Source organism: Microcaecilia unicolor, chromosome 2 (genome assembly GCF_901765095.1).
Source record: "Microcaecilia unicolor chromosome 2, aMicUni1.1, whole genome shotgun sequence".
Lineage (NCBI taxonomy): Eukaryota > Metazoa > Chordata > Amphibia > Gymnophiona > Siphonopidae > Microcaecilia > Microcaecilia unicolor.
The window spans coordinates 170,524,813-170,549,454 of NC_044032.1; the positions used below are offsets into that span (position 1 = coordinate 170,524,813).

Sequence of the window (24,642 nt, forward strand, 5' to 3'; positions counted from 1 at the left end):
AAGGCTGTTTAGCTGAAATACAGCCTGTGTTGAGTTCACTTGACTGGGACTTGTTTATGCTAAACACACAAAAACAGGCTTTATAAGACAGTGTCATCTTGATGCTCCCCCCCCCCCCCGTTTCACTCCTGTGACTGCTCTATCTGGATTGCTTTGAACTGCTTGCTGAGGCACAGGATAGGAAAGGGATGAAGAATGAACAGGTTATGAGTGTGACAAGTGCTTGAAGTTTACTATGTGATATCATGGCTGTAGATAAGGCAGATGCATTTACTGTAACCTTATACCCTGTCCCCACCTCTTACCAGGGGGGCTCCCCGATATCTAGTGGTGGGACAGAAGCGATCCCTGGATACTCTTGCTCCATCAGCAGTCAGGGAACAAAATAGCACCTCTCACCCCTAGTGATAGGCTTGCTATTCTACTGCTAGGAGTCAACTTGCCAAATAACACATTCTCTATTTGATTTCTTGAGCCTTAATAATAGTACCATGAACCTACTGCCAGAGATCAGAGGCGCTATTTTGTACCCCGTCCGGCAAGGTGACAGACATGTGGGGATCACTGCTGCCCCTCTCCCCTGACACTAGGGAACTCCTTGCTAACAGAAGAGAAGCATCTTAAATGAACTGGGGATGGGGGTGAGAGGGAGGAAGAGTGTAATGTTTTATATCTTTAGCCCCCCTTACATAAGTACATAAGTAATGCCACACTGGGAAAAGACCAAGGGTCAATCGAGCCCAGCATCCTATCCACGACAGCAGCCAATCCAGGCCAAGGGCACCTGGCAAGCTTCCCAAACGTACAAACATTCTATACGTGTTATTCCTGGAATTGTGGATTTTTCCCAAGTCCATTTAGTAGTGGTTTATGGACTTGTCCTTTAGGAAACTGTCTAACCCCTTTTTAAACTCTGCCAAGCTAACCGCCTTCACCATGTTCTCCGGCAACGAATTCCAGAGTTTAATTATATGTTAGGTGAAGAAAACGTTTCTCCAATTTGTTTTAAATTTATTACACTGTAGTTTCATTGCATGCCCCCTAGTCCTAGTCCCTTAATGCATTGCTGAGAGTGAAGATGTGATCAAGTTATCGACAACGCAATTTAATGTGTGGTAACAGCATAGGCAGATACTGGCCAAGCCTCCAACTTACCTGACATGCTTTGCAGTTATTGTGCATTAATTTTTACAACTCACCAAACTTTAACACGCCCCTTAGACTGTATATGTCATGACAACCAACAAAACAAGAATAATACAAGTCACTCAAATTGTGTCAACTTCTGATGATTGAAAACCTATTCTGTGGCTTCCTACATATGCAGTTAATACAGTGAGTGTCTGTACTTGTACTGTGTACTATGTATGTATTTTATGTAAGCTGCTTAGAAATTTTAAAAATAAAGCCTCATCTTAATTTCTCTTCCTAGGTGACTGAAGGAAAGACACTTTCAAAAAGTAGCCAGGAAAGCAGCTGCTACCCCTGTTTCATGTTCCATATATAAACACAGATCTAGCATATGTAACTGTGTATAAATAAATTATATATACACACACACCATATTGTTTCCAATAATAGCCCATCTTTTTTTTCTAGAATAGTAACATAGTAGATGACGGCGGAAAAAGACCTGCACGGTCCATCCAGTCTGCCCAACAAGATAAACTCATATGTGGTACTTTTTGTGTATACCCTATCTTGATTTGTACCTTTCCTCTTCAGGGCATAGACTGTGTAAGTCTGCCCAGCACTATCCTCGCCTCCCAACCACTGGCTCTGGCACAGATAAGTCTGCCCAGCACTATCCCCGCCTCCCAACCACCGGCTCTGCCACCCAATCTCGGCTAAGCTTCTGAGGATCCCTTCCTTCTGAACGGGATTCCTCTATGTTTATCCCACGCATGTTTGAATTCCATTAAAAATTCCTCCTGTATAAAATTAAAGATGTTATTTCAGTTGTTTCATATCTAGAAATGATTTTAGCTGATCAAGAGAATAAAAAACATATTTCGTCTGGCCCAGCTTTACAATACATTTACAGGGGGTAAGCTAGAAAAAAAGACCCCCCCCCCCCCCCCCCCACTTCAATTGTCCTTAATTTCATAGCCAAAAAGGCTTTTCTTTTCTGTTGGGTCTGCTTTGTTATATCAGGATATATCCACACCTTGGCAGTATTAAGATCTTGTTCAAATATGAAAGAAACAATAAGAGTAGACCTCTCTGTTGTATTATCTAAGGATTGTTCCAGTATAGCTGATATATTGTTCAAATCCAAATTTGTATTTCCTGCGCCTTCCATTTTTCCTTCTTCCCCCTTAGGATTAGAAATATAATATAACTTGTTTATTGGAGGAATAGCTTCTTGAGGTATTTTCAGGATTTCATTTAAATATCTTCTAAATAATTCCATCAGATTGTTCCCGGGGAGTTTGGGGAAATTCAAAAGGCGCAAGTTCAAACGCCTGTTGAAATTCACTGCAGATTACCGCCCGGTTAGCGCCACGCGGTAGAAAATAAAAAAATTAATTTTCAGATGCACGTATCAGACATGTGTAAAAAAAAATGGAATTACCGCCCGGGGCACGCGGTAGCTCCAAACTGACGGGCGTAAGGCAGAGACGTAGGCACCTACACACCTTAGTAAAAGGGCCCCTAAGTTTCTATACCTGAGGCAGTGGCGATCAAGTGACTTGCTCAAGATCAAAAGAAGTATTAGTGGGTTTCTCAGCTCCCTGCTCCATTAGATTACTCCACTACATACACACACATCTACAGACATGCCCAAGACACAGACACGCAGATGGATTAGGAATAACTCCATGAAGCATACTGTGTATGCTACTCCCCATCACTGCTTAGTTGTCTGTTAATGACTCAGATGTGTATTTCTATTTTCTTTGTTCTAATCTCTACTATGAAACCTAATGACACAGTCTATAGCTTTCTTAATGGTATGCACTGCAGAAGCCTGCCTAACATTCCATCCAACAGAGCCTCAATTCCGTGTTAGCTCACGCATCCACATGCCAAAAGCAGCATGCATTGCAATTAACATTCTAGCCATGCTGCACCTTCATTAAGCTCATGCTTGGCGAGAGCAAAGTTTCTTGCCCCCCTGGATCCACACAATGGTGCCTGCTGGACTTCTATCAAATCAGACCTGACCACAATGAGGGTAATATACAACTTGGCTATAGCAAAGCATTACATCTCCTAATATATAACATCCAATGCCAGCTGGACTAGCTTGCTGCACACCCTGTAACTTAGACTAGTTCCTCATATCTTGTTTAACAGTACAAAGATTTTGCCTTCAGCTTAGTCACCCATCTATTTATCCCAATTGACTCTGTACTACCCAACCTGTCCCCATGTATAATATGTGCACTTGGCCCTAGGCTACACAGAAAAGCATTAGCACCATATTTATGCTATTGGAATGTTCTATTGTGTTGCTTATTAGGTGTTTCATTGGTATTATACTGATAACGTATTATATCTATGTTATTTAAATATTCTTCCATGCTGTCTTATCATGGTATTGTTTGTATTACCTCAATTATTGTATTTATGTTTATATTTGGTCATTTTAATTTTGCTAAGATGTTAACAAAATTGTAAGTTTTATGTCAAACTGGACCTGCTATACACCGCATTTGGGTAAATCTGTTCATAAAGGCGGTTAATAAATCCCAATAAAGAATCATTTGAGGTGACAAACACGTTACACCTGTGTTTTTAATTTCAGAAAATATTGCTCTTTTATTCATGACATTGGTCTTTTTCTCAAAATTCCAAACCATGAGCACTGTGCACAAAGTACAAATGAACAACAAATGAAGGAAAATTAACTTGTTCCTTTTTGCTAAGGACCATCAGAAACAAGACAAATTTTTTAAAGTTCTCTGAAAATCTGTACATTTTAATTACACAGCACAAGAGCTAACTCACACTCACTTTCCCCCGCTGTGATTTTCATTTTCAATGCTGCTATAGTTCAGAAACCTTAACAAAAGAATGCATCATTCAAGAAAATAAGCTATATACTTATAACCCTGGTCCCACTCAAGTAGTCCTGAATGCCTGCTAAGCTCTTTGGATTAGGTACCCAGATCCGGCCATACAAAAAGTAATGTCTCTCTTGAGCTGGGTGTAGGCCGGAGCCAGGCTAAATCCTGGTACACCGAGGGGTCTTGTCACCACTTTTATTGCTTAAATACAGTTCTCAAAAGAATCCACTCTTACTCCAAAGGTTACTTTTAACTTCTTATATCGAGTCAGGTTAACAATCACCCACTCTCATTCACTGGGGGGGGGGGGGGGGGGGGGGGGGGAGAGGGGGGCAAATCCCAGGGCACTGATCATATGGTAATTGCTCAGTCTCGGTCTCTTCTAATGTCCACTTGGCTCCTATCAATCAAGACCATTCCACCAAAGAGGACAACTCCGGGCTGCAGCTTTTCCGCTTCATTGCCAGATAAGCATCCTGCTAAGCTTTTCCCCAGCTGCCAGATTGCATCCAGGACCGGACCTCCCTGTCCATCCTTCTTCCCTGGAGGTGCAGTTTCTTTTACCCACCTCCAGCCTGAAAGGCTGTTGGAGAGGGGGGGGGGGGGTGAAGAAAGAAAAAAAATTCTCTCCTTTCCCCAGAGCCTCCTCATTGCAACCTCTGCTCCTCAGTACTACTACTTATCATTTCTATAGCGCTACAAGGCATACACAGAGGTCAATTTTTAACACCCCCTGCTTCTGATGCCAGGCAGGATACCTCCTCAACTCCACAAGTCCTAGCTGGGGTTCAGGCAACCAAAGATCTCGTGCTTAAAATGGCAAACAAACACTTATCTCATACTGCCCTTCCCCCCCCATCACAATTCCATGTCAGTCATTACAGTATTATTTTTCTCTCAAACCATTTTACCACAACTATACCCCTACAGACAACACATGAATCAGCTGGGTATACCCCTCCGCCCAGCATATAACCACTCCCACAACTCCTCACAACCCCTGGTTAGGAGTCAGCTATGATCTAGTAATCGCCTGGGGGAAACTCACCCATACTTAACTCCATTCCTGGTTTCCCCAGGGAGTTACTTGTTGTTCTAATTAAAAAAACAAAACAGGGGTGGTTGAGAGCGGGGATGAGATGCTCCACTGATGATTGCCTGAGTAGACTAAGGAAGAAGGAAATCCGGTAGATCCTGCTCTAGGTGGGGGTCTCTGTCTCACTCCCCCCTTTTTTTCTCATGGGGGGTAGGGGGAAGTTGGAAAGCGGGGAAGGGTTATAGGATGGCGCATTGGGGATAATTGCCTGTTGGAAAGGGAACATGAAGGTGCTCTGGATGGATTAAATGGACCCAATATTTATGTTATATGTGGAATGAGTTAAAGGTCAATGAGTGGTCATCTATCATTGTTGTCTCATGAATATGCACGGGGGGGGGGGGGTAGGGGGAAATTTGTATGAGAAAAGAGGAACAACTCATTGATGTTATTTGGATTGTATTCTGATTGTTTGTTGAATAAAAATTGTTTAAACATAAAAAAACTAAATAAAAAAAATCCTCTAAGCCACTGGGAGACACTCCCCCACATATCTATGTTGTGAATGGCCCAGAACTTTAGAGTGGGATATTAAATAAATAAATAAAAATATTTACTCAAGAATCCAAACTCTGGAGAATTTCAGCGCATTCCGACAGGTATTTTCCACTAGATGTTTGCAGCTGGACTGAAGGGATATTTAACATAGGTTACAGATTATTATGTGAGTAATAACATGTTAGGGTGTACTACTGATGGATTTTGACACATGCCTTGGGGGCATTATGAAGCAGAGGGCAAAAAGTCAACAATGTTCAGCACTCAAGAATTGTATGAAACCTTTCTAAGAGGCTGGGGCCATTTTAAAGGGATTTAAGTGTATAGAGAAGCATTTGACACAGTCCAGTAGGTCTTATAAAATTGTTCCAGGGTCCAAGCAGTGCTGGCCCAAGGTTATCTGATGCCTTAGGCAAACCTTTAGCTGTGCACACCTCCAGGTGAGGCTCAAGGCCCAAACTCCCCCCCCCCCCCCCCAATAGTCCAGCATCTCCCCTTCCATTCCCAGCCCCCGCCCCTGTGGCCAGCATCACTCCTACCCACTCTATTCCCCTCCCCCCATGGCTAACATCTCCCCCTTCCAGTGTCTATTCCCCTCCCCCCACTTCCTGTGCCAGAATCTCTCCTTCCAGTCTCTACTCTCCTCCCCCTGTGGCCAGAATCTCCCCTTCCTCAGTCTACACAACCATCATGGTAGCCAGCATCTTTACACCTCTAACCCACCAAGTGGTCCAGCATGTAGTCCCTCCCTCCCTTTCCACATCAGGATACTATGGACATTGTCCTACCTCCCCCGGTCCAGACTGAAGCTTAAATCTCAGGCCCCAATGCTCAAAACTTTGGCGCTGTTCCAAACAGTGCCGTAAAAATACAGCTTGCTTTTCTCAAGATGCACAGGGTCTCCGAATTACAACACAAGATATGATTAGGATAAGATTTGTATTTATTTGCTAACATTCATGAATTTGCAGAGTCTCTTAATTTTTTCCCCAAGTACTGAATTTGGGTGAATTAAATTCTTGGAGGTCAATATCTGTTATTTACTTTTATCAAGTAAGCTTATTTGAACAAGGGATACTTAAGTCTATGAAAGACAAATGCTGAAGGGATGACCCAACATTGCACACATGCAACATACACTGGAGAGATTAAAAAACAAACATGGATGAACAGAGGCAAACCATTTTCCTGACTGTAGCGATTAGCACAGTTGCATAAGTAACTAATCATTATTTGGAAAGACCTGTAGTAGAACTGTCTAAGCCTTGCCCTCAGTAGTATTTAAAAAAAATATGAATATGTAAAAATTTGACTTTGCCCGATATTTTCTTCTGGTGCTCTTGTCTGCATAATACTGCTAAGTTTTAGTATGTTGAGAGGTTATTTTTGTTTTTCTGACTTATCATGACCCACCTGTGACTTTGTCAATTTTTTTTCCAGCACGTCCCTCTCTCGTTCAGTTTGCTGCAGACGTTTATTGAGCTCCACTATGTCTCCCTTCAGTGATGCCAGGGCTGCTAAATGGAGCTGAAAGACAGAATTAAAGTTCACCTTTGTTAAATTCGCCAGCTGTGGAACATTAAGCTACACAATACTTAGACTAGGACAAAAGGGATCACATGGATGTGACCTGGGATTGGCACTTCAGGCCTTCAGCCTCCTACTGGCACAACACTTTTCAATTCGACAGCTGAGACCAGGGCATTCATTTGTATGTCATACAGGTAACTCAGCATCAAGATCCATTCACAGGCCAGGTTTTCAGTACACCCCAAATGCTTTTCACTAGGTTCTGAAAACAAACATATGCAAATATACCAAAAGAAATATTCATTGCTAATGTCCAGAAAACCAGACCTGTTTTTGGATCTTGGCGAATGAAATTGAATTTCACTGGTTTACATCATCTCAGGACATCTGGCTTACAAGAAGGGGCCATGATCCTCTGGGTGGTGCTTTGTCTCTGAGTAGACAGCAGATGCCCTCTCCAGCTCTAACCAAAGTACATTAAAAATAATGGACCTGCCTTTGAAAAGCTAACTACAGATTCACAAATATTTGAGAAAGTTATGTTGAGTGGCAGTCACAGGGTGCAAGAGGGATTAATAAAGAGAAATGGTAGAGACTTTTTGTTTTAGTTTTGTTACTTTATCTTTGTGCAAGTACTTTTAAAAAACCTGTTTCTTCTACTGTCCTCTCTGCATTTAACCAGAGTCTGTCTGAACTGTATCTCAGTACTGGCTTCCACCACGTCTGCTGGAAGATTATTCCAGGCATCTAAAGAAGTATTTCTTAAGTTTCCTCTGAACTTTCCTCCCTGCAGCTTCATATCATGATCCCTTGACCCTACACTTCCTTTCTAAGGAAGATGTTACTTTCTGGTACTGTATTGAAAGGCTGACAAATTTCTGAATGTCTCTAACCATCCCTTTATTTTCCAGCGAGTACATCTTGTCTTAAGCTTCTCTTTCTAGGGCTTCAGGTCTCTTATTTTTGTAGGCCTTTTCTGAACTACTTCCATCCTTTCAATGTTCTTCTGAAACTATGGCCTCTAAAATTGAAAACAGTAATTGTAGAGGGATCACACTCGTGATCTTAAATAAAAGCAGAATTAAATCAAACCAGAAAGGCACTGTGCTCACTCTCAAACTGTGAGAACCACAACATAACATTCAGCACAAAGACAGAAAAATATACAATACACAGAGGGAAAAATGACAATATTGTACCCAACATAAATCATGCTTCAGCAAATGACTGCATCTTGGATATAAACCACAAAAATATATTTGATAAACATTTGTCCAAAACCATAAAAAAGACCAATAAATATCAATCACTACACAGGTCTGCTCATACATTCAGTAAGACAGTTACTTATTGATGCTACCTTTAAACCACCTATGAAAAAAGAAATATATAGGTACAGCATTAGAGATCATGGCAAATTTACATATATTTGCGTGTATCTCCAATTTTGTGTCTCGATGCTTTTTGGAAGGGTAATCTTAATGATCAGTTGGAAGAGAGAAGGGAAGAGGGAAAGGTATAGGAAAGAGAAGAGCAAGGGGATTCTCAGATAAGAAACATGGGGAAGGGTCTTGTGTAACAGAGATGGAAGAAGAAGGGAGGGAAGTACAGAAGGAATCAAGAGGCGGCATTGGAAAGAAAAGGAGGAGAAAAAGGAGATCCTGTTTCAGGGAAACATCTAGGATTAAGAGAGAGAGGAAGAATGTACTCACAACTCCCTCAATCCCCTCTCCCTCACAGAATCTTCAATCCCCTTATTATCCCCACTCTGTCACCAAAATCTAATCCCCTCAATCTCTCCATTCACTGCCCTCTCTCCCAAATCCCTTCAATCTGACCCTGGAGCATCTGAGATACCCTCACTCATTCAGCACATCTCCCACTATCTGCCTCTCTGTGTTCCCCCCCCCCCCCCAATCTGTCCCTACCTCTTCCCTATCCCCTTAGCATCTCCCTTATATAGTAGTTAGGCCCCACTCAGTTCATCCCAGGATGCACACACAAGGTGGGGCAATGCCACTTTCAAGATGGTGTCAAGAGAAGCAGGAGTGAATGAGCATCGTTCCTGCAGTATGGGGTCTTGGGGGTGGGTAAGGCCCCCACTAAACTACCAGGTCAAAATGATTGAAAGGACCAGGCCTGGCTTGGGTCAGCCTAGCCTAGCCAGGGGGGCCACAGCTCAGCCCGGGGATGGCCACTGGACCACCAGGGCTTGTAACTGGAGGGGGGACCACTGGATCATTTCTTCTTTATGACTGGGGTAAGGGTGGAAAGAGGTGTCAGCTTCGGATGGGTTGGGCTGCGGGTAAGGAGCTTATTGCTGCGGCATGCTCTTTTTTAATGACAACTTTCCTGTTAGTGTCTGAGCCAATCACCGCTGAAGGCTGATGATTATTAACCACAGGACCCACTCTGTGAGTGCTTGAGCACCCCCAATATTGAGCAAACGTTTTGACAGTAATTTCTTGGGTTTAGCACCCGCAATCATTTTGATAAGTCTGCTCCTATAAGTGATCCACAATCCCTAAATATTAATGAAAGAACCCAGGCCCTGCACTGCCTTTTCATAGATTGTGAGTCCACTTGTAGAAGTTATGGCAGGTCCCTGAAGAAGTCCTGCACTTTAGTATTGGTGCATTTTCTTCTGGAAAAAAGCAGCAACTATAGCCATACTATTCATTAAACATGAAGTGAACTAAGTGTCACATCCGTCGCTCCCTCCGGCTGCTCCTCCGCTGGAAGCAGGAGCTGGTGTCCATCGCGGCGAGGGCCGGCCTTCTTGAGGCTGCGGCGGAGAGCCGGGGCTCGCCGCGGAGATAGCCGCCCAGTCCGGGGCTGGCGATCGCGGCTGCCGGGCTCTCGATCGCCGGCTATGGGGTCCGTACTCGCGCCAGTGGGGAGAATGGCGCCGAGACGCGATAGCCGGCATCGCCTTCACTTTCGGGCGCGGGAAACCGAAGCTCCGCCTCAGAGGAGTTAGATTGGGAGGCCGGTGCTGTAGTCCCGCCTGGGAGGTCGGACAGAGCTAATCAGAAGGATTCTGTCAGTAACCGGGTTCTGATTGGCAGGCCATGTCGACTGGGGCTGGGTGATTGAATGCGGACAGTATTTAAGGAGTAGACCTGAGATAGGACATTGCTTCAGGTTCTGTTTCCCGAGGCCAGTCTCCGTGTGTTCCAGTTTTCAGTTCGTTTTCCTTGCTCTCCTGGTTTTGACCTTTGCGTTGTTTTTGGACTTCTCTGCTAGCTGCCTGCCTTGACCTATTGCCTGTTTCGACTACGCTGTGAGCTGTCTGCCCTGACCTATTGCCTGTTTCGACTACGCTGTGAGCTGCCTGCCCTGACCTGTTGCCTGTTTTGGACTTATTTGTTTTCCTCCTGCCCTCCTGGCTCCTGGTTCCAGTATTGGGTCAGTTCGTCAACCCCGCGGTTCCGGAAGTCCCGTTGGCCGCCTGCAGCTGGGGGCTCAACCCTCGGTGAACGGCGGTTGCCGCAGGTGAAGACTTGGGGTTGCACGGCTGTCCTCTGAGGTCCTTCGGGACCTAAGGGCTCACCTTCTCTTCAGACAAGACACTAAGGACTAAGTAAAATTACAAAACAAAAATAGCAAACTTAAGCCCTAAAGGTGAGCTGCATCTTAAGGATGAAAACTTAAGGCATCTTATTAAAGACACAGCAATCTAGAATAGGCTTGTACAGAGCTGGTGCAAGTGTAGTGAGCATATTCCGCCAAAACCGATTCATATCACCCTTCTCCTCAGGTCACTTCACTGGCTTCCAATCAGATACCGCATTCAATTCAAGCTTCTCCTTCTTACCTACAAATGCATTCAGTCTGCTGCCCCTCACTACCTCTCTCTTCCCTCATCTCCCCTTATGTTCCCGCCCGTAACCTCCGTTCACAGGACAAATCCCTCCTCTCTGTACCCTTCTCCAACACCGCCAACTCCAGGCTCCGCTCATTCTGCCTCGCCTCACCCTATGCTTGGAACAACCTTCCTGAGCCCTTACGCCAAGCCCCCTCCCTGCCCATCTTCAAGTCTTTGCTTAAAACCTACCTCTTCAATGCTGCATTCGGCACCTAACTCTTACCGTTCAGTAAATCCAGACTACCCCAATTTGACCGCCCCTATCGGACTGTCCGTTCACTTGCCTCTTAGACTGTAAGCTCCTTGAGCAGTGACCGTCCCTCTATGTTAATTTGTACAGCGCTGCGTAACCCTAGTAGCACTTTAGAAATGTTAAGTAGTAGTAGCACTGTTGGTGAATCCCCTTCCCCCCCCCCCCAATTAATTTTCAGGCCCCTACCCTGCACCCCTCTCCTCAAGAAGATACACAAGGACAGACAGTTTCAGTTTCTCAGCAAAGAAAAACAATATGACACTGTTTTATGGAGATTATCTGGGTAGAAGACTAATCGCCGGCAGAACACAAAATATGAAGAGAGATGAGACACTGACAGATCTTGCCAATGATAGGTTTATTGCAAACATGTATTACAGACATTTATTACAATTTTAAGACAAGAGTGGAGCCATCAGCCACAAGGTTTACCTTCCCTGAGCTTTGAGAACAACATTCTCAGCCCAGATGCACAAAGGTCCCCGTAAAGAATCTGTCTGTATTTCCACCTCAGTAAAAATTACCGATTTGAAAATAGAGAGAGATTCCCAAAGCGAAACACATGCAAATGAGCTATTTGCTGCTTATTCGAACAGGCTTATTTGCGTGCGATGAGGGGAACCCAGTTGGTCAGCTGAGTATATGCAGAGCAGCCAATCGCTAAGCACAGCTGCTCTGCGCATGCCACAGACAAGCTGCATTTATGAAAGCAATAGAGGTAACCTTTTTTTGTTGTTGTTTGTTTGGGTTTTTTTGCAAGCACAAGTGCTGGGTATTTATGGATATGGGAGGCAATGTGTAGATGGCGGCAGGGGCAGATGGGGCAGCGCTGGCAGGGAGGGCACTGGGGCAGAGGTGCCGGTCACCCGCTCCCCGCCAATGGAGTGCCACTGAGCCTGCAGTGTTTGCTTGCTCAGATAAGTTTCTCTTTCTTTCGCTGTGCTTTAACCCTCCTTCCATTCCCTGTTTCCTGATCACATTTGACAGGCAACCGCCAATACAGGCGAAAATCAGAAACTTTGGATAAGGAGGTAGCTGTCTAGTTTGTAATCATATCTTGCAGATATCTTCCAGGAAAAAGCACAAAAATAATCTAATAATACATCAAATGGAAAACTATAATAATTTTTACAGCTCTGACGGGCTGTTGATTCTTCCCTCCACTTCCGATGTCATTCTAGGCAGTACTGGCAGCTCCTAACTACCCATTAAAATTTTCCATGGTAAAGGTAGGAGCTGCTTCTGTGCATTATTTAGAAAATGGCTGTGCAACAATTTGCATGCATATTTGTATACCAATTAGCTCATTATAATAGTTTTGCATACAATTTTCATTAGCTGCTACAATGACAGGAAAAGAGCTCGGAGAACCCTTTTGTACATGTCTCGCTGTACTCCTTTGCTTGCTAAACCGGCACATTACTGGCTTGTTAGGTTTTGTGCATCTGGCTTTCACTCAGAAGAGGGTGACAAAAAAGCACAGAGGAAAAGGGGCATATACCTTCCCTTTTATTAAAGGGTATTTTTTGTTTTTTTTAGTGGGGGGGGGGGGGGGGGGGGAGGAGGAGATGGAACTTTAAAATTAAATGCACCTTCCCAGTAGTAGTTCTAGGCACATTATTTTCCGATACATCCCTGATCCGGGAGGGCTCACAAATACTCCCTGTGCAATGCTGATGGATTACATATCATTGGTCAATTTACTAGGGGTATACAGGTGGAAATAGGTATTTATTTATTTATTGCATTTGTATCCCACATTCCCCACATATTTGCAGGCTCAATGTGGCTTTAGTTTTTAAGTGTGCACATACTAGACTAATGTGGAAAATAATGTGCTCCTGGGGGTAATTCTCTATAGGTTGCCTAAAGTTAGCATGCATCATCCCAGCACCTAAGCATGAATTCTGTAACGGCAATTGTACACACAACTGTTATGAAATACTAGTTAAGTTCAAAGCTGCGCACCTAACTCTAGGCGTAAGCAACTATGATAGCTCAAAGGCTAGAGTAAATATGTGCGCCTAACTATACTGCTAGTATTCTAAAAACCTATGCACGAAATTGCTAGGCATGCTATGCGTGCAATTTGCAGGATCCTAAGGGGTCCTTTTACTAAACTGTGGTAAAAGGGGGGGCCTGTACCAGTATCAGCAGGTAAAAGAAATATCCGCGCGGTAAGTGAATCATTTACCACACAGCCATTTCAGTGGGGAGCCCTTACCGCCACCCACTGAGATGGAGGTAAAGACTCCCGTGCTAACTTGGTGGTAACTGGCGCTATAAAAAAAATCTTTAAAAAAAAAAAAAAATTTACTGCAGTACCAGAAATGGCACACGCTGGGGGTGGAAACTAGCTGTAGTTTTAGATTAGAGTGCGGCTAGCCCTCTGCCGCATACCAACCCTTTAGTAAAAGGGCCCCGAAGTCCAGTTACACACAATGCTAAATAGCACATAGTAGATGACGGCAGAGAAAGACCTGTACGGTCCATCCAGTCTGCCCAACAAGATAAACTCATATGTGCTACTTTGTGTATACGTGACCTTGATTTGTATCTGCCATTTTCAGAGCACAGACCGTAGAAGTCTGCCCAGCACTAGCCCCGCCTCCCACCGCCGGCTCTGCCACCCAATCTCCGCTAAGCTTCTGAGGATCCATTCCTTCTGAACAGGATTCCTTTATGCCAATTACAGCTAATAATTGGTAACTGATGCCAATTAGCAGCTAATTATGTTATACGCGCAACTGGTACTATCCTCTAACTTGTGCATGCAACTTTATGCGCAGGTTTATAGAATGAGAGGGTTAGTGCATATTAAATAAAATTATAGCTCATCCTAGAGCAAAACCATAATGCACATCTCTACAAAGTATAGTACAGTGATGGACACTGAGGAACTTATGAACATAACTAACGATGTTTGTTTTGTGCAGAAGTGGACAACCTTTACACACAGAAAGCCATATCACTGTCAGTCCTATCCCTGGTGGTCACAACACTACATAATATTGTGACTGGAAATACAGAGAGCTCTATAGACCTTCTGTGATACAGCAAAAAATTAAAACTATAAACAATGGAAACAAACTCCTGAAGTGGCTATTCTGAAAACACTAGCAAAAAAGGCCCGTTTCTGACACAAATGAAACGGGCGCTAGCAAGGTTTTCCTTGGAGTGTGTATGTTTGAGAGAGTGTGTGTGTGTGAGTGTGTGTGTGTGTGTGAGTGTGTGTGTGAGAGAGAGAGAGTGTGTGTGTGTATGTGTGTCTGGGTGCGAGGGTGTACTTGGCTCCGCGCGCGTGTCGCTGTTGTGGTGTCTCGCGTGGGCTTGGCGAGAGAATGAGCGCTGGACCTGTGGAGAGTGGTGCTGGCGGCGGGAAGAGTCTGCCTCAGTGCTGCATCGATCAGCTGATCAGCGCTGTGGAGAGCGAGTTGCGAGGGTGTACTTGGCTCCGTGCACGTGCATTGTTGCGGTGTCTCGCATGGGCGTGGCGAGAGAATGAGCGCTGGACCCGTGGAGATTGGTGCTGGCGGCATGAAGAGTCTGCCTCAGTGCCGCGTTGATCAGCTGATCAGCGCCGTGGAGAGCGAGTTGCAGGTGGGCAGCGAAAAAGGAGACCCCATGGAGAGGCAGCTAAGTGTTACTGTGCAGGACGCTGAGCTCTGGCTGTGCTTCAAGGAACTGACCAATCCTATTTAATAGAATGCACCTCCAACATTCTGAAGCCGAGAAACCTCGTGTGGTTGGTCACTTCTGCTTGTGACGAACCTGGAAGTACGTGATGTCAATTCAGGAGATGGATACAGAGAGCAGGAATGCCTCAGCCATGCAGTCAGCTTCAGAACATTGGAGGTGCATTTTATTATATAGGATTTGTGAATTACAGTATTTAAAATAGCCAAAACTCTGGTTAATGACATTTTCTGTGTCCATTTCCCATGGTCTCATGGGCTTTAATGGCAGGCCACATTTGGCTTGCGGGCTGCACATTCCCTGGTCAAGTGTTAAGGATGTATATGCAGTGCTACACATTTAGAAAGATAAATCATGCATGTCATGCAGATACCATAGGTGATGGGCAATCAAAATGCAGTCTACCTGACCATAGGATGCCACCCACTTCAGCACTTGAGAATTTTAACAAAATAATTCTTTACTTGATTAACTGGCGCATTTTGAAGCACAACAGCAAAAGTAGAGGCTGACAAATGCGCAAACCAATAGGGAGATAATCTCAAAAACCAGCTTATTCAGAATATTCATATCAATATCAAGGACCCGACACGGTCCGTGTTTCGGCGCCAAAGCGCCTGCCTCAGGGGTCACAATCAACTTTCTCTGCGAAGAAGCTGATAGGCTTGAATTCCATTATGTATGCAAGTTAATCCACAGAGAGAACAAAAGAACAGCCAACCGATCAGCAAACACGTGTTTCACGCTAGTTTTTGCATTGCCACATGCTAACTGCACAACGAATATCTTTTTTGAATTATTTCTTTGAGGGGGTAGAGAGTAGGCATTCCTGTTAGCACACGGATAAACGAGGGCACCCTTACTACTTACAAAATAAGACAGTGGTAAGTGCTCCCGCAGTAATTTTTAAAAATAACCATGCACTAATGGCAACACTAGTGCATTACTAATGGAATAAATACGAAACTGGGGTTTTTACGGCTGCAGGAAAAATAGCTTTAGCATCATGTAAGGGCATACTAAGGCCAATTTTTACTGTTGTGTCAAAGGCCACTCTAGTTATTTTGGTACAGCAGTTGCCAAAAAGTCATAAAAGTGAACAATGGGAAGAGACACATGGGTGCATAACCCTAATATTTTCCAAAATAAAGTGGGACAGTTTCCAAAGTAAATGTACAGTCCCCTCCCCCCCCCCCCCCTTATTCAAAGCAGGATCTAAATTAGAGAGTGGGTTTCCTAATGTCAGTTCAGGGAAAGTATCAGGTCACTTGCCTGATAATAGCCTGTATTTATCTCACACCAGACTTGTGGACTACACCAGAGTGGACAGGTAGCCTACTGGCTACAGCGTGAATTTGGAGCCAGGGTTCAAATTTCACTGCAACTCCTTATGGGTTTGAGTAAATTCCTCAACACTCCACTGCCTCAGCTACAAACTTTAAGCCCTCTGGGAACAAGGAAATACCCATAGTATCTGAAAGTAACCTGCCAAGCTACCACTGAAAAAGGTATGAGCTAAATTCAAAGTACCGGTAATAATAATAAATATATGCAGTGTGCTGAAGGGACTATAAATACAAGCTGGCTCACAATCCTATGCATAACTACAACCTTTGCAGCAACCCCTACAGCAGAGGTGTAGCCAGACTCGGTATTTTGGATGGGACCAGAGGTAAACTGGATGGACCCTTCCACGTGCACCCTCCCTCCCAACCATACACTACTACTACTATTTAGCATTTCTATAGCGCTACAAAGCGTACGCAGTGCTGTACAAACATAGAAGAAAGACAGTCCCTGCTCAAAGAGCTTACAATCTAATAGACAAAAAATAAAGCAAGCAAATCAATTAATGTGTAGAGGAAAGAGAGGAGGGTAGGTGGAGGCGAGTGGTTACAAGTCAAAAACAATGTAAAGAGGTGGGCTTTCAATCTAGATTTAAAGATGGGCAAGGATGGGGCAAGACGTAGGGGTTCAGGAAGTCTATTCCAGGCGTAGGGTGCAGCGAGACAGAAGGAGCCGTCTGGAGTTGGCAGCAGTGGAGAAGGGAACAGATAAGAAGGATTTATCCATGGAACGGAGTGCATGGGGAAGGGGAGATATTGAAGAACATAAGAGGTTTTTTTTTTTCACCTACTCCACATTTTCTCCTCTCCTCTGCGGCATCCCGGCATCTGCGCTACTGTCTCAACTCAATCCCTCCCCGACGTTGGCACAGGTGTCCTTGGCACCTGCAACGATTCATTCTCGCTGCTGTTGCTGGCCCTGCGGGCTTCCATCTGCCATGCCCCGCCCTCGCTGATGTCATTGCCTGTTTCCTTTCTGGCAGAAAGCAGCAGATAAAAGCCTGTGGGGCCGGCACAAGCAGCAAGAATTAATTGCTGCAGGCACCTAAGACACTTGTATCGATACTGGGGAGGGAAGGGGTTCAGAAAATGGAGTGCAGATGCCAGGATGCCACGGAGGAGAGGTGGGAAGAGAGCAGTGTGGTGCTGCAGCTGGGTGGGTCTGTGCCCACCCAGGCCCACCCGTAGCTACGCCACTGTCCTACAGGTCTCCTACAGCTAGGGGCAGGGCATGCAAAGAGAAGGAAGCAGCATCACAGCAGCCAAAGGGAAGGAAGATGAAAATGCAGGTTGTGGGAGATGAATCTTTAATTCTCTGGTGTTGTGTGGTATAATAAAATTAACCAGTAACAGCAAGGTTAATTTCACCTTTTACGGCTCATTTCAGTTCTGGAATTACATTTGAGTGAAGGACAGAAGCTACAATTAAAACCAGCCCTGCTTTAAATTGCTCTGCTAGCACTAGGTAGTGTAAAGAAACAGGTAAGAAATGTACACATCATCCTGCATGCCTAACACTCCAGGAGAATAACGCGACACTTCCAAGCCACCGTGGAGGCGAGTAATAGATAATACTTTATTAAAAAACAATGTTAAAAAAACTCAAAAGACTCGACACGGAGCAGTATTGCAGCGAAAAACGGCTGCTTCAGGAGTCTACAAATCAAAAGGAATATACAATTACAATACATAAAAATATGTAACTTGCTACAAGAATATAAAAAGTAATGACTGATAAAACAAGGAGTTTTTTTTTACAAAGACGTTTAATGCATGTACTAAAAAGATAAATAATAGACATCCAAGAAGACTGTTAATCACATAAGGCTAGTTAAATAAATGGGACTGTAATATAAAAAGCAATATAAAAATGCATGAGTAAAAATAGCCAAAAGGAATACAATTGTTTTAGAAATGAAACCATAGTTTTGTCCATCCAAAACAGGATTTAAGGTAGCAAAATGTGTACAACAAGGATGAGTAGGATTTTAATGCTAACCTGTTTGTTGTGTAAGCCAATGCATGGGGCAACATAAGCGAGGAAGCCAAATCAAGCCTGAAATAGTGGACAATGGTTAACATAAAAAGTGCATGTATAAAGAAGAAAACAACAGAAAATAAAAGGAAAACGGGAGGATGACACGTACGTTTAAAAAGACTAGTGATAAGAGTGAAGGGGGAAAACCCTAGACAGTTCCTTTCCACTGCAGGCATTCCCCTCACCTCTGAGTCAGTTACTTGAACTGTAAAGCAGTACCAGCTTCTGGAGGAAAACTCAGCAGTCAGCTAGCTAGAGAACCCTGTGTGCCGACATGTCCTTCCCTCTTCTCCCTCGAGGACTTCTGCTGTCTTGGGAACCCGAATCAGGGGCAGAATTACAGCACAGCCTAGCAACCTGAGCACGCTCACAGGCCCCACACTGAATTTTCTTGGCCAAGTTACAGTTGCTGTATGGCTGACACCGCGCCTTCCAAGCACCTTTGGAAATTTGGAGCCAGAAGCAGCTGCCCAACCTGCCTATCCCCAAATCTGGGCCTGGCCACAGGTCCGAACAGCTATCTGAAGAACTGCTGCTATACGGAACACAACAGTGTATAACTCCTTTCTCATAAATCCGTCTATCATACTCAAGGCTTATAGTATTAAAATGGTTTTAATTTATTGTTAATTCAATCTGTTAGCCACATTGAACCTGGTCTGTTTGGGAAAATGTGGGCTATAAACGATATAAATAAATAAATTACACAAATTGCCTGCTGAATGCTTCCACAGGAAACGAGAAAACAAGGTCTATAATCCAAAAGCACTATCCTAGGAAGAACCCAATTTTCAGTATGTTAAAGGTTAGTACAAACCAGCTGTAACTTTGGAAATGGCACACACTGCTTTTTCCTGTTCCCTCTAAACCAAGCAGGAGTCCACCAACTGGACTGATGCCACATGGGGGTAGTACTTCGACATTATGTTTTCAATCACTAGGAAGAGGTTAGGTTCCCTGGAGTCCTACAGATCTTGCCTATCCCTCACTAATTGAAAAAGTAAAAGTGAAACAGCATCTCCTACTGGCAGGGTTGTAGGTGAAAGACTCCCAATGAGCTTACAGGGAACAGTGATCCAATGGTTAAATTAGTTGTCAAAAAAAAAAAGCCTAATCAATGAAAAGTAAGTGTACAAAATAGTTAATTTAATAGGAAATACCACCAAAGAGAAAGTCACAGCTGCTACGAGAAGCTAGACCACTGAATTTATTCCGTTGGTCATTTGATTACATAGCCATGCAAAACAGAACAATCCACAAACATTCTGCATTTCAGCAAGGCTTTTATGTTTTAGTGTGGGGGGGGGGGGGGGGTCCCCAGAACAAGGAGATATATGGTTCCCTTAGATACACCTGAAGAAAAATATATTATTGTGGTTAAAACATTTAATTGTAAAACACCACAAAACTCCTGTGGCTATGGAAGTTGCAAACACCTCAGTAGCAGAACAGCTAAGTTAGTATCGTATATGAGCGAGATGGATAAAAATTGCCAATTATTTTTAATTTAGTTTGAAACAATTTTTTTTTGAACAACCAATAAATCATTACAACCATAAGTCTGTGTGAATTTTCCATTTTTTCTTCCCCCCTTTATCCCCTCCCTCCTCCTCAAAACCTCCTGTCTATTCTTCTTGTTACAGCATCCTTTCTTCTTGTATAGTAACAATTTCAATATAACTCCTTTCGCTATAGAATTTACATAATAACTTTATGATTAAAGAAGCTCTTACATACAAAACTAGTCCCTCTTTATGTTAAATATGTACATATATGTCAATTATTTATTAACTCTTCTTCCCTACCCCCTCCCGTTTCCTTCCCTCCTCTTTCCCTTACCCGTACTTCCACTCCATTCCCCTCCCCCCCCCCCCCCCCCCCAGATAAGGGGTCAAGAATTCTTTATACTGAGATTGACTGTCACCAGCTTGCAGCAGATATCATTCCCTCTTTCATTAAAGGGTCCCTAATCGGTTTAGCACAAAACTGCGTGCTCGTGGAGCCAATGCTTGTATGTATGGTTTCCAAACTAAGTAAAACTCAATTATTTTTAATTTTTAAAAAAACTCATATTTTAAAACTTAAAATCAAAGAAGTCGATATTCAGCTGGGGGCACTCTATGTTTTGCAGACCGCCATCGGCATTACTCCCGGATATTCAATGCCAAGCCCTGTCTGGGCTTCCACACTGAATATCGTTTTTGCAGAGCCACCTAACACATAGTCTGTTAAGTCCAATATTCAGCACTTAACTGGCTATGAGTTACTGCATAAAAATAAGTGCTGAATATCAGCACTTAGCCGGCCAAATGCTGACTCCACCCCCGGAATGCTCCCCAAATAGTTGGTTTGCAGTTTGGTACTAACCAGTTACTTCCAGCAGCATTAACCAGTTAAGTGCCACTGAAAATTAGTGGCTAGATCCCAAACAGACTGCTGTTTAACCAAGTACTGCCTTCAAACCCCTGCTCCCTTCCCCACTCCACATCTTATGCATTGTGTACCATCAGCCTACTGACCTCTCTACTGTATCTTTGCTTGGCTTTCCTACAGAATACGCTGAGGTTAGGTAATGGTAAGGCAGGATGTCAGACACCAGGCTGAGGATTAGTGTCCTATACCCAACATATGCTTTTACACTCGCCACCCCCCCCCCCCCCCCCAAGTTACTGCAGGTCAGGGTGTTTCTCTCAGCCCGTCTCCCATACACTCCTTTGTGTGCAAACAGCAAACCACTGCACTAACACCAGAGAAAAAAGCAGGGAGGAACTACTATGTAAACACAGCTTAAAAAAAAGAAAACTTCCAGGTAGAGAACCACACAGGGAACAAAGTGTATCCCCATGGGCTCTGTTCCTATCCCTGTGGGCTCTGTCCTCATCTGCACAAGCCTCGAACACTTATGATTTTATATTTAAATTTTTTTAGTAAAGTATAAAAAGGAACAATGTTCTATACAACTGTTTATAAATCAGAAATAGCAAACAACGAGCAACTGAAATAACTGCCCCCCCCCCCCACCCTTTCAACCCCAACAATACCTGACTTCTACTACCCCAAGGAACTCTAATCCACCCTGTTAAAATGTCCAGGGGGACAAAATACAACCCACTCTGTATGCCCTAGAAGGGGAGAAATATGCCCTATGAAGCACTGCTATTATTCATCCACAGATTAAAAACTCATAAATCATCAACAATCTCAGGATTCAGTCTCGTTCTCTTGTCTTCCACAGTCCTTCCTGCAATAGAAAATGTCCTCTCAGAAGATGTGCTGGTAGCAGGAATGCACAGGATCCCCATGCAAATGTTGGGCAGCACTTTTTACTTGTTTTTCCAAAATCAAAACATTGTCTGCATCACTAACATAAATAACTGTCCAGTTCATTAACAATAGCCTTCAAAGAAGGAATTGTTCCATAAAAGTTGCTCATAAAACTGCTAACATCCATTTTCATTCTTTTGGAAAGGGGGCTCTTCCTCATCTCTCCCTACACTCCTCCCCGTGAACTCCGTTCGCTGGGTAAATGTGTCCTGTCGTCCCCCTTCTCCCCCACTGCTAACTCCCGGCTCCGTTCCTTCTATCTCGCTGCTCCCTATGCCTGGAATAGACTCCCTGAGCCAGTATGTCAGGCTCAGTCTCTGTCTGTCTTCAAGTCTAGGCTTAAAGCCCACCTCTTCGCTACTGCTTTCGACTCCTAACCATGACTCTCTTACTCAACACCCGCACTTATCACCCCTACCACTTCAATTTCCCCACCCCTAGCTGTCTGTTCGTCTGTCCAATTTAGATTGTAAGCTCTGTTGAGCAGGGACTGTCTTTTCATGTTAATTTGACCAGCGCTGCGTAAATCTAGTAGCGCTATAGAAATGTTTAATAGTAGTAGTAGTAGTAGATGCGACAGTTTCTGAGAATGTGGATTGTGAAGAATCCCGAGTTACTATTGTTGATGGACTTGAGCCTTTCATTTCAATCTGGTTTTGGTACAACCTTCTCAAAGATTCAGTTGCCTGTGTTTTTACATCATTTAGAAAGATAATTGGATTGTCTTTCATACGCTGAAGTAGAAGAGAACCAACACTGTGTAGGGATGAACAGGAAAATAAGTGTCGATTAATTGATGGAATTGCTCCTTGATGCCAGCAACAATGGCTGAATCCTTTGCAGTAACCTAAGATGCTTGAGCAACTAGGCACATGATGGAAGGACGTTGCAGATGATAGGAGTCTGATCAGCAGACAAGACTTGTTGCCACATCAAAGGCAGACAAGACACAAATGTCATTTAACAGTGCTTCATTTAAATCTAAAAGCAGCTTATGCAGTTTTTTTTAATCACTGAATTTAGTTGTCAGTTGTCTAAGATTTTTATTTATTTTTATTACATTTGTACCCCGCACTTTCCCACTCATGGCAGACTCAATGCGGCTTACATGGGGCAATGGAGGGTTAAGTGACTTGCCCAGAGTCACAAGGAGCTGCCTGTGCTGGGAATCGAACTCACATATTGATGCTACCATTTGTAGATGTTGTCCCATCTAGTTGGAACAGCCTATTTAAGGCTAGTCTCAAGCTTTTAGAGAATGGCGTGGGGAAAAAGTTTGCTCCCATTCCCGCAGGCTCTGTCCCATCCCCATGTCATTCTCTACTTCAAGGTGGTATGAAACTCTCTTGCCTTTTTTTTTTTTTTTTTAAGAGTATTATACCAATCCCATACTCTGGAACACATGTTTTTATGGTACAATGGATGGAATAAATACAGAAGGAGACTAGGTCGACAGAACTAACCTGAAACAGCAGCACTCTTTGGGACCGGTGACAGATTAAATCAACAGACAACACCACCCCTCAGTTCTACTCCTAGCAAACAGACATCCACGTATGGTGCCAAGTACACTATTCATACTGCATGAATTGTTTTGTCCCAAAAGAAGCAAAGATAATAACATTGTGTGAGTATTGTTGTTACATGTTCCTATAATCATGGCTTTGTTCATTAAACAGCTGTTTCTCCATTAATGCATTAAATGGTGCGAGCACGGCACGTGACTTCTGTTAAAGTAACTAGGTCAGGTGTGCCCTCGTAGCTGAAGGTGCTGTATCATTTTTAGGTGATGGCAAGTCAAGACAGACCTGTGCGAAGCCACACACACCACAGCAGTAACAAGAACAGGAGCACCGTTGTAAAGACACATTTGAAACATGTTAATTCATAAATTTTACAGATTATAACAAATGTTTTGGCAACCATTTAACTTCTGCAGCACTGTTGGTTCTCAAACACAACTGGATGGTGAACAGGAAGAATGAAGCCCCAAAGATCTCAAAAAGGCAGTATGGACTGAGAAACCTACTAAAAAAATTAAACAGTAACTCCCATTTAAGAGTGAACCTTTACATTAAAAAAAAAAAAGCATGTTTTGTAACACTAATATCAGAGGCTGAGCATGCAAAAATATTTCAACACTTTTGAACCGATCAGAATCGGAGAGTAGTATGTCTACAGCATGGATTCAATCCTCTGAGAGCTTAACCACCACAACAGGCCACAACAATCCCCAATTCACCCGAGTCTTGGTCTGACAACCTACCTACAAGAAAGTAATTCCAATATAAAACTTACAGCAGTCTTTAGACCAGTCAGCAATGGGCATATCTGAACAAGACACTGGGGCTGAGGATTGCCTAAATCCAATCACTTGCACACTATTGGTATAATTCCAAGTAGCTAAGAAATAGTTACAGCAACCTCCACACACTGTGGCAAAACGCAAGTGATGAAAGACAGGCTCAGGATGCAGCTAGGAACCTCTAGCCACATACAAGCATACGGCTAATCCATGGTCACTTGGCCAGATTAGATTAGATGTAGTACTCATATCCTAATAGACAAAAGTGAATTCGTTTTCAAGAATAGCAATGCTCTCCTTACATGGGGGACGGGTACTAAAGAGACCCTAAACACTGCCCACCCTTCCTGCAGCCTGACAGGCTACTGCTTCTGATTGACCATCTAACACTACTACTACTACTATAAATCACTTTTATAGCGCTACCAGTCCTACCCAGCGCTTTATAATTGAACATGAAGAAGAAAGACAGTCCTTGCTCAAAAGAGCTTACAATGTAAATCAGGACAAACAGGACCAAAAAGGATAAGGGAAGGACAGTTTAAGCCAAACACAGTATACATTTTCCACACCAACTGACAATGATGCTCAAGAAATTCAATATCGGCAAAACGGTACTGAGTGAAATCTATCTTTGCGAAGAATCAAATATGGTAGAGAGTGGCGTGGGCTATA

The 24,642-nt window shown here is 43.6% G+C and overlaps 1 protein-coding gene across 3 annotated transcripts in view; it reads right to left on the reverse strand.

Annotated features, from left to right (window-relative positions):
- Positions 1-24,642, reverse strand: part of MCC (MCC regulator of WNT signaling pathway) — a 571,489-nt gene that overhangs the window by 340,094 nt on the left and 206,753 nt on the right. For all 3 annotated transcript variants that reach the window (XM_030193493.1, XM_030193491.1, XM_030193492.1), the window contains exon 2: positions 7,021-7,134. In XM_030193493.1, the coding sequence (XP_030049353.1) occupies positions 7,021-7,134 (114 nt within the window). The remainder of the gene's footprint in view (positions 1-7,020; positions 7,135-24,642) is intronic.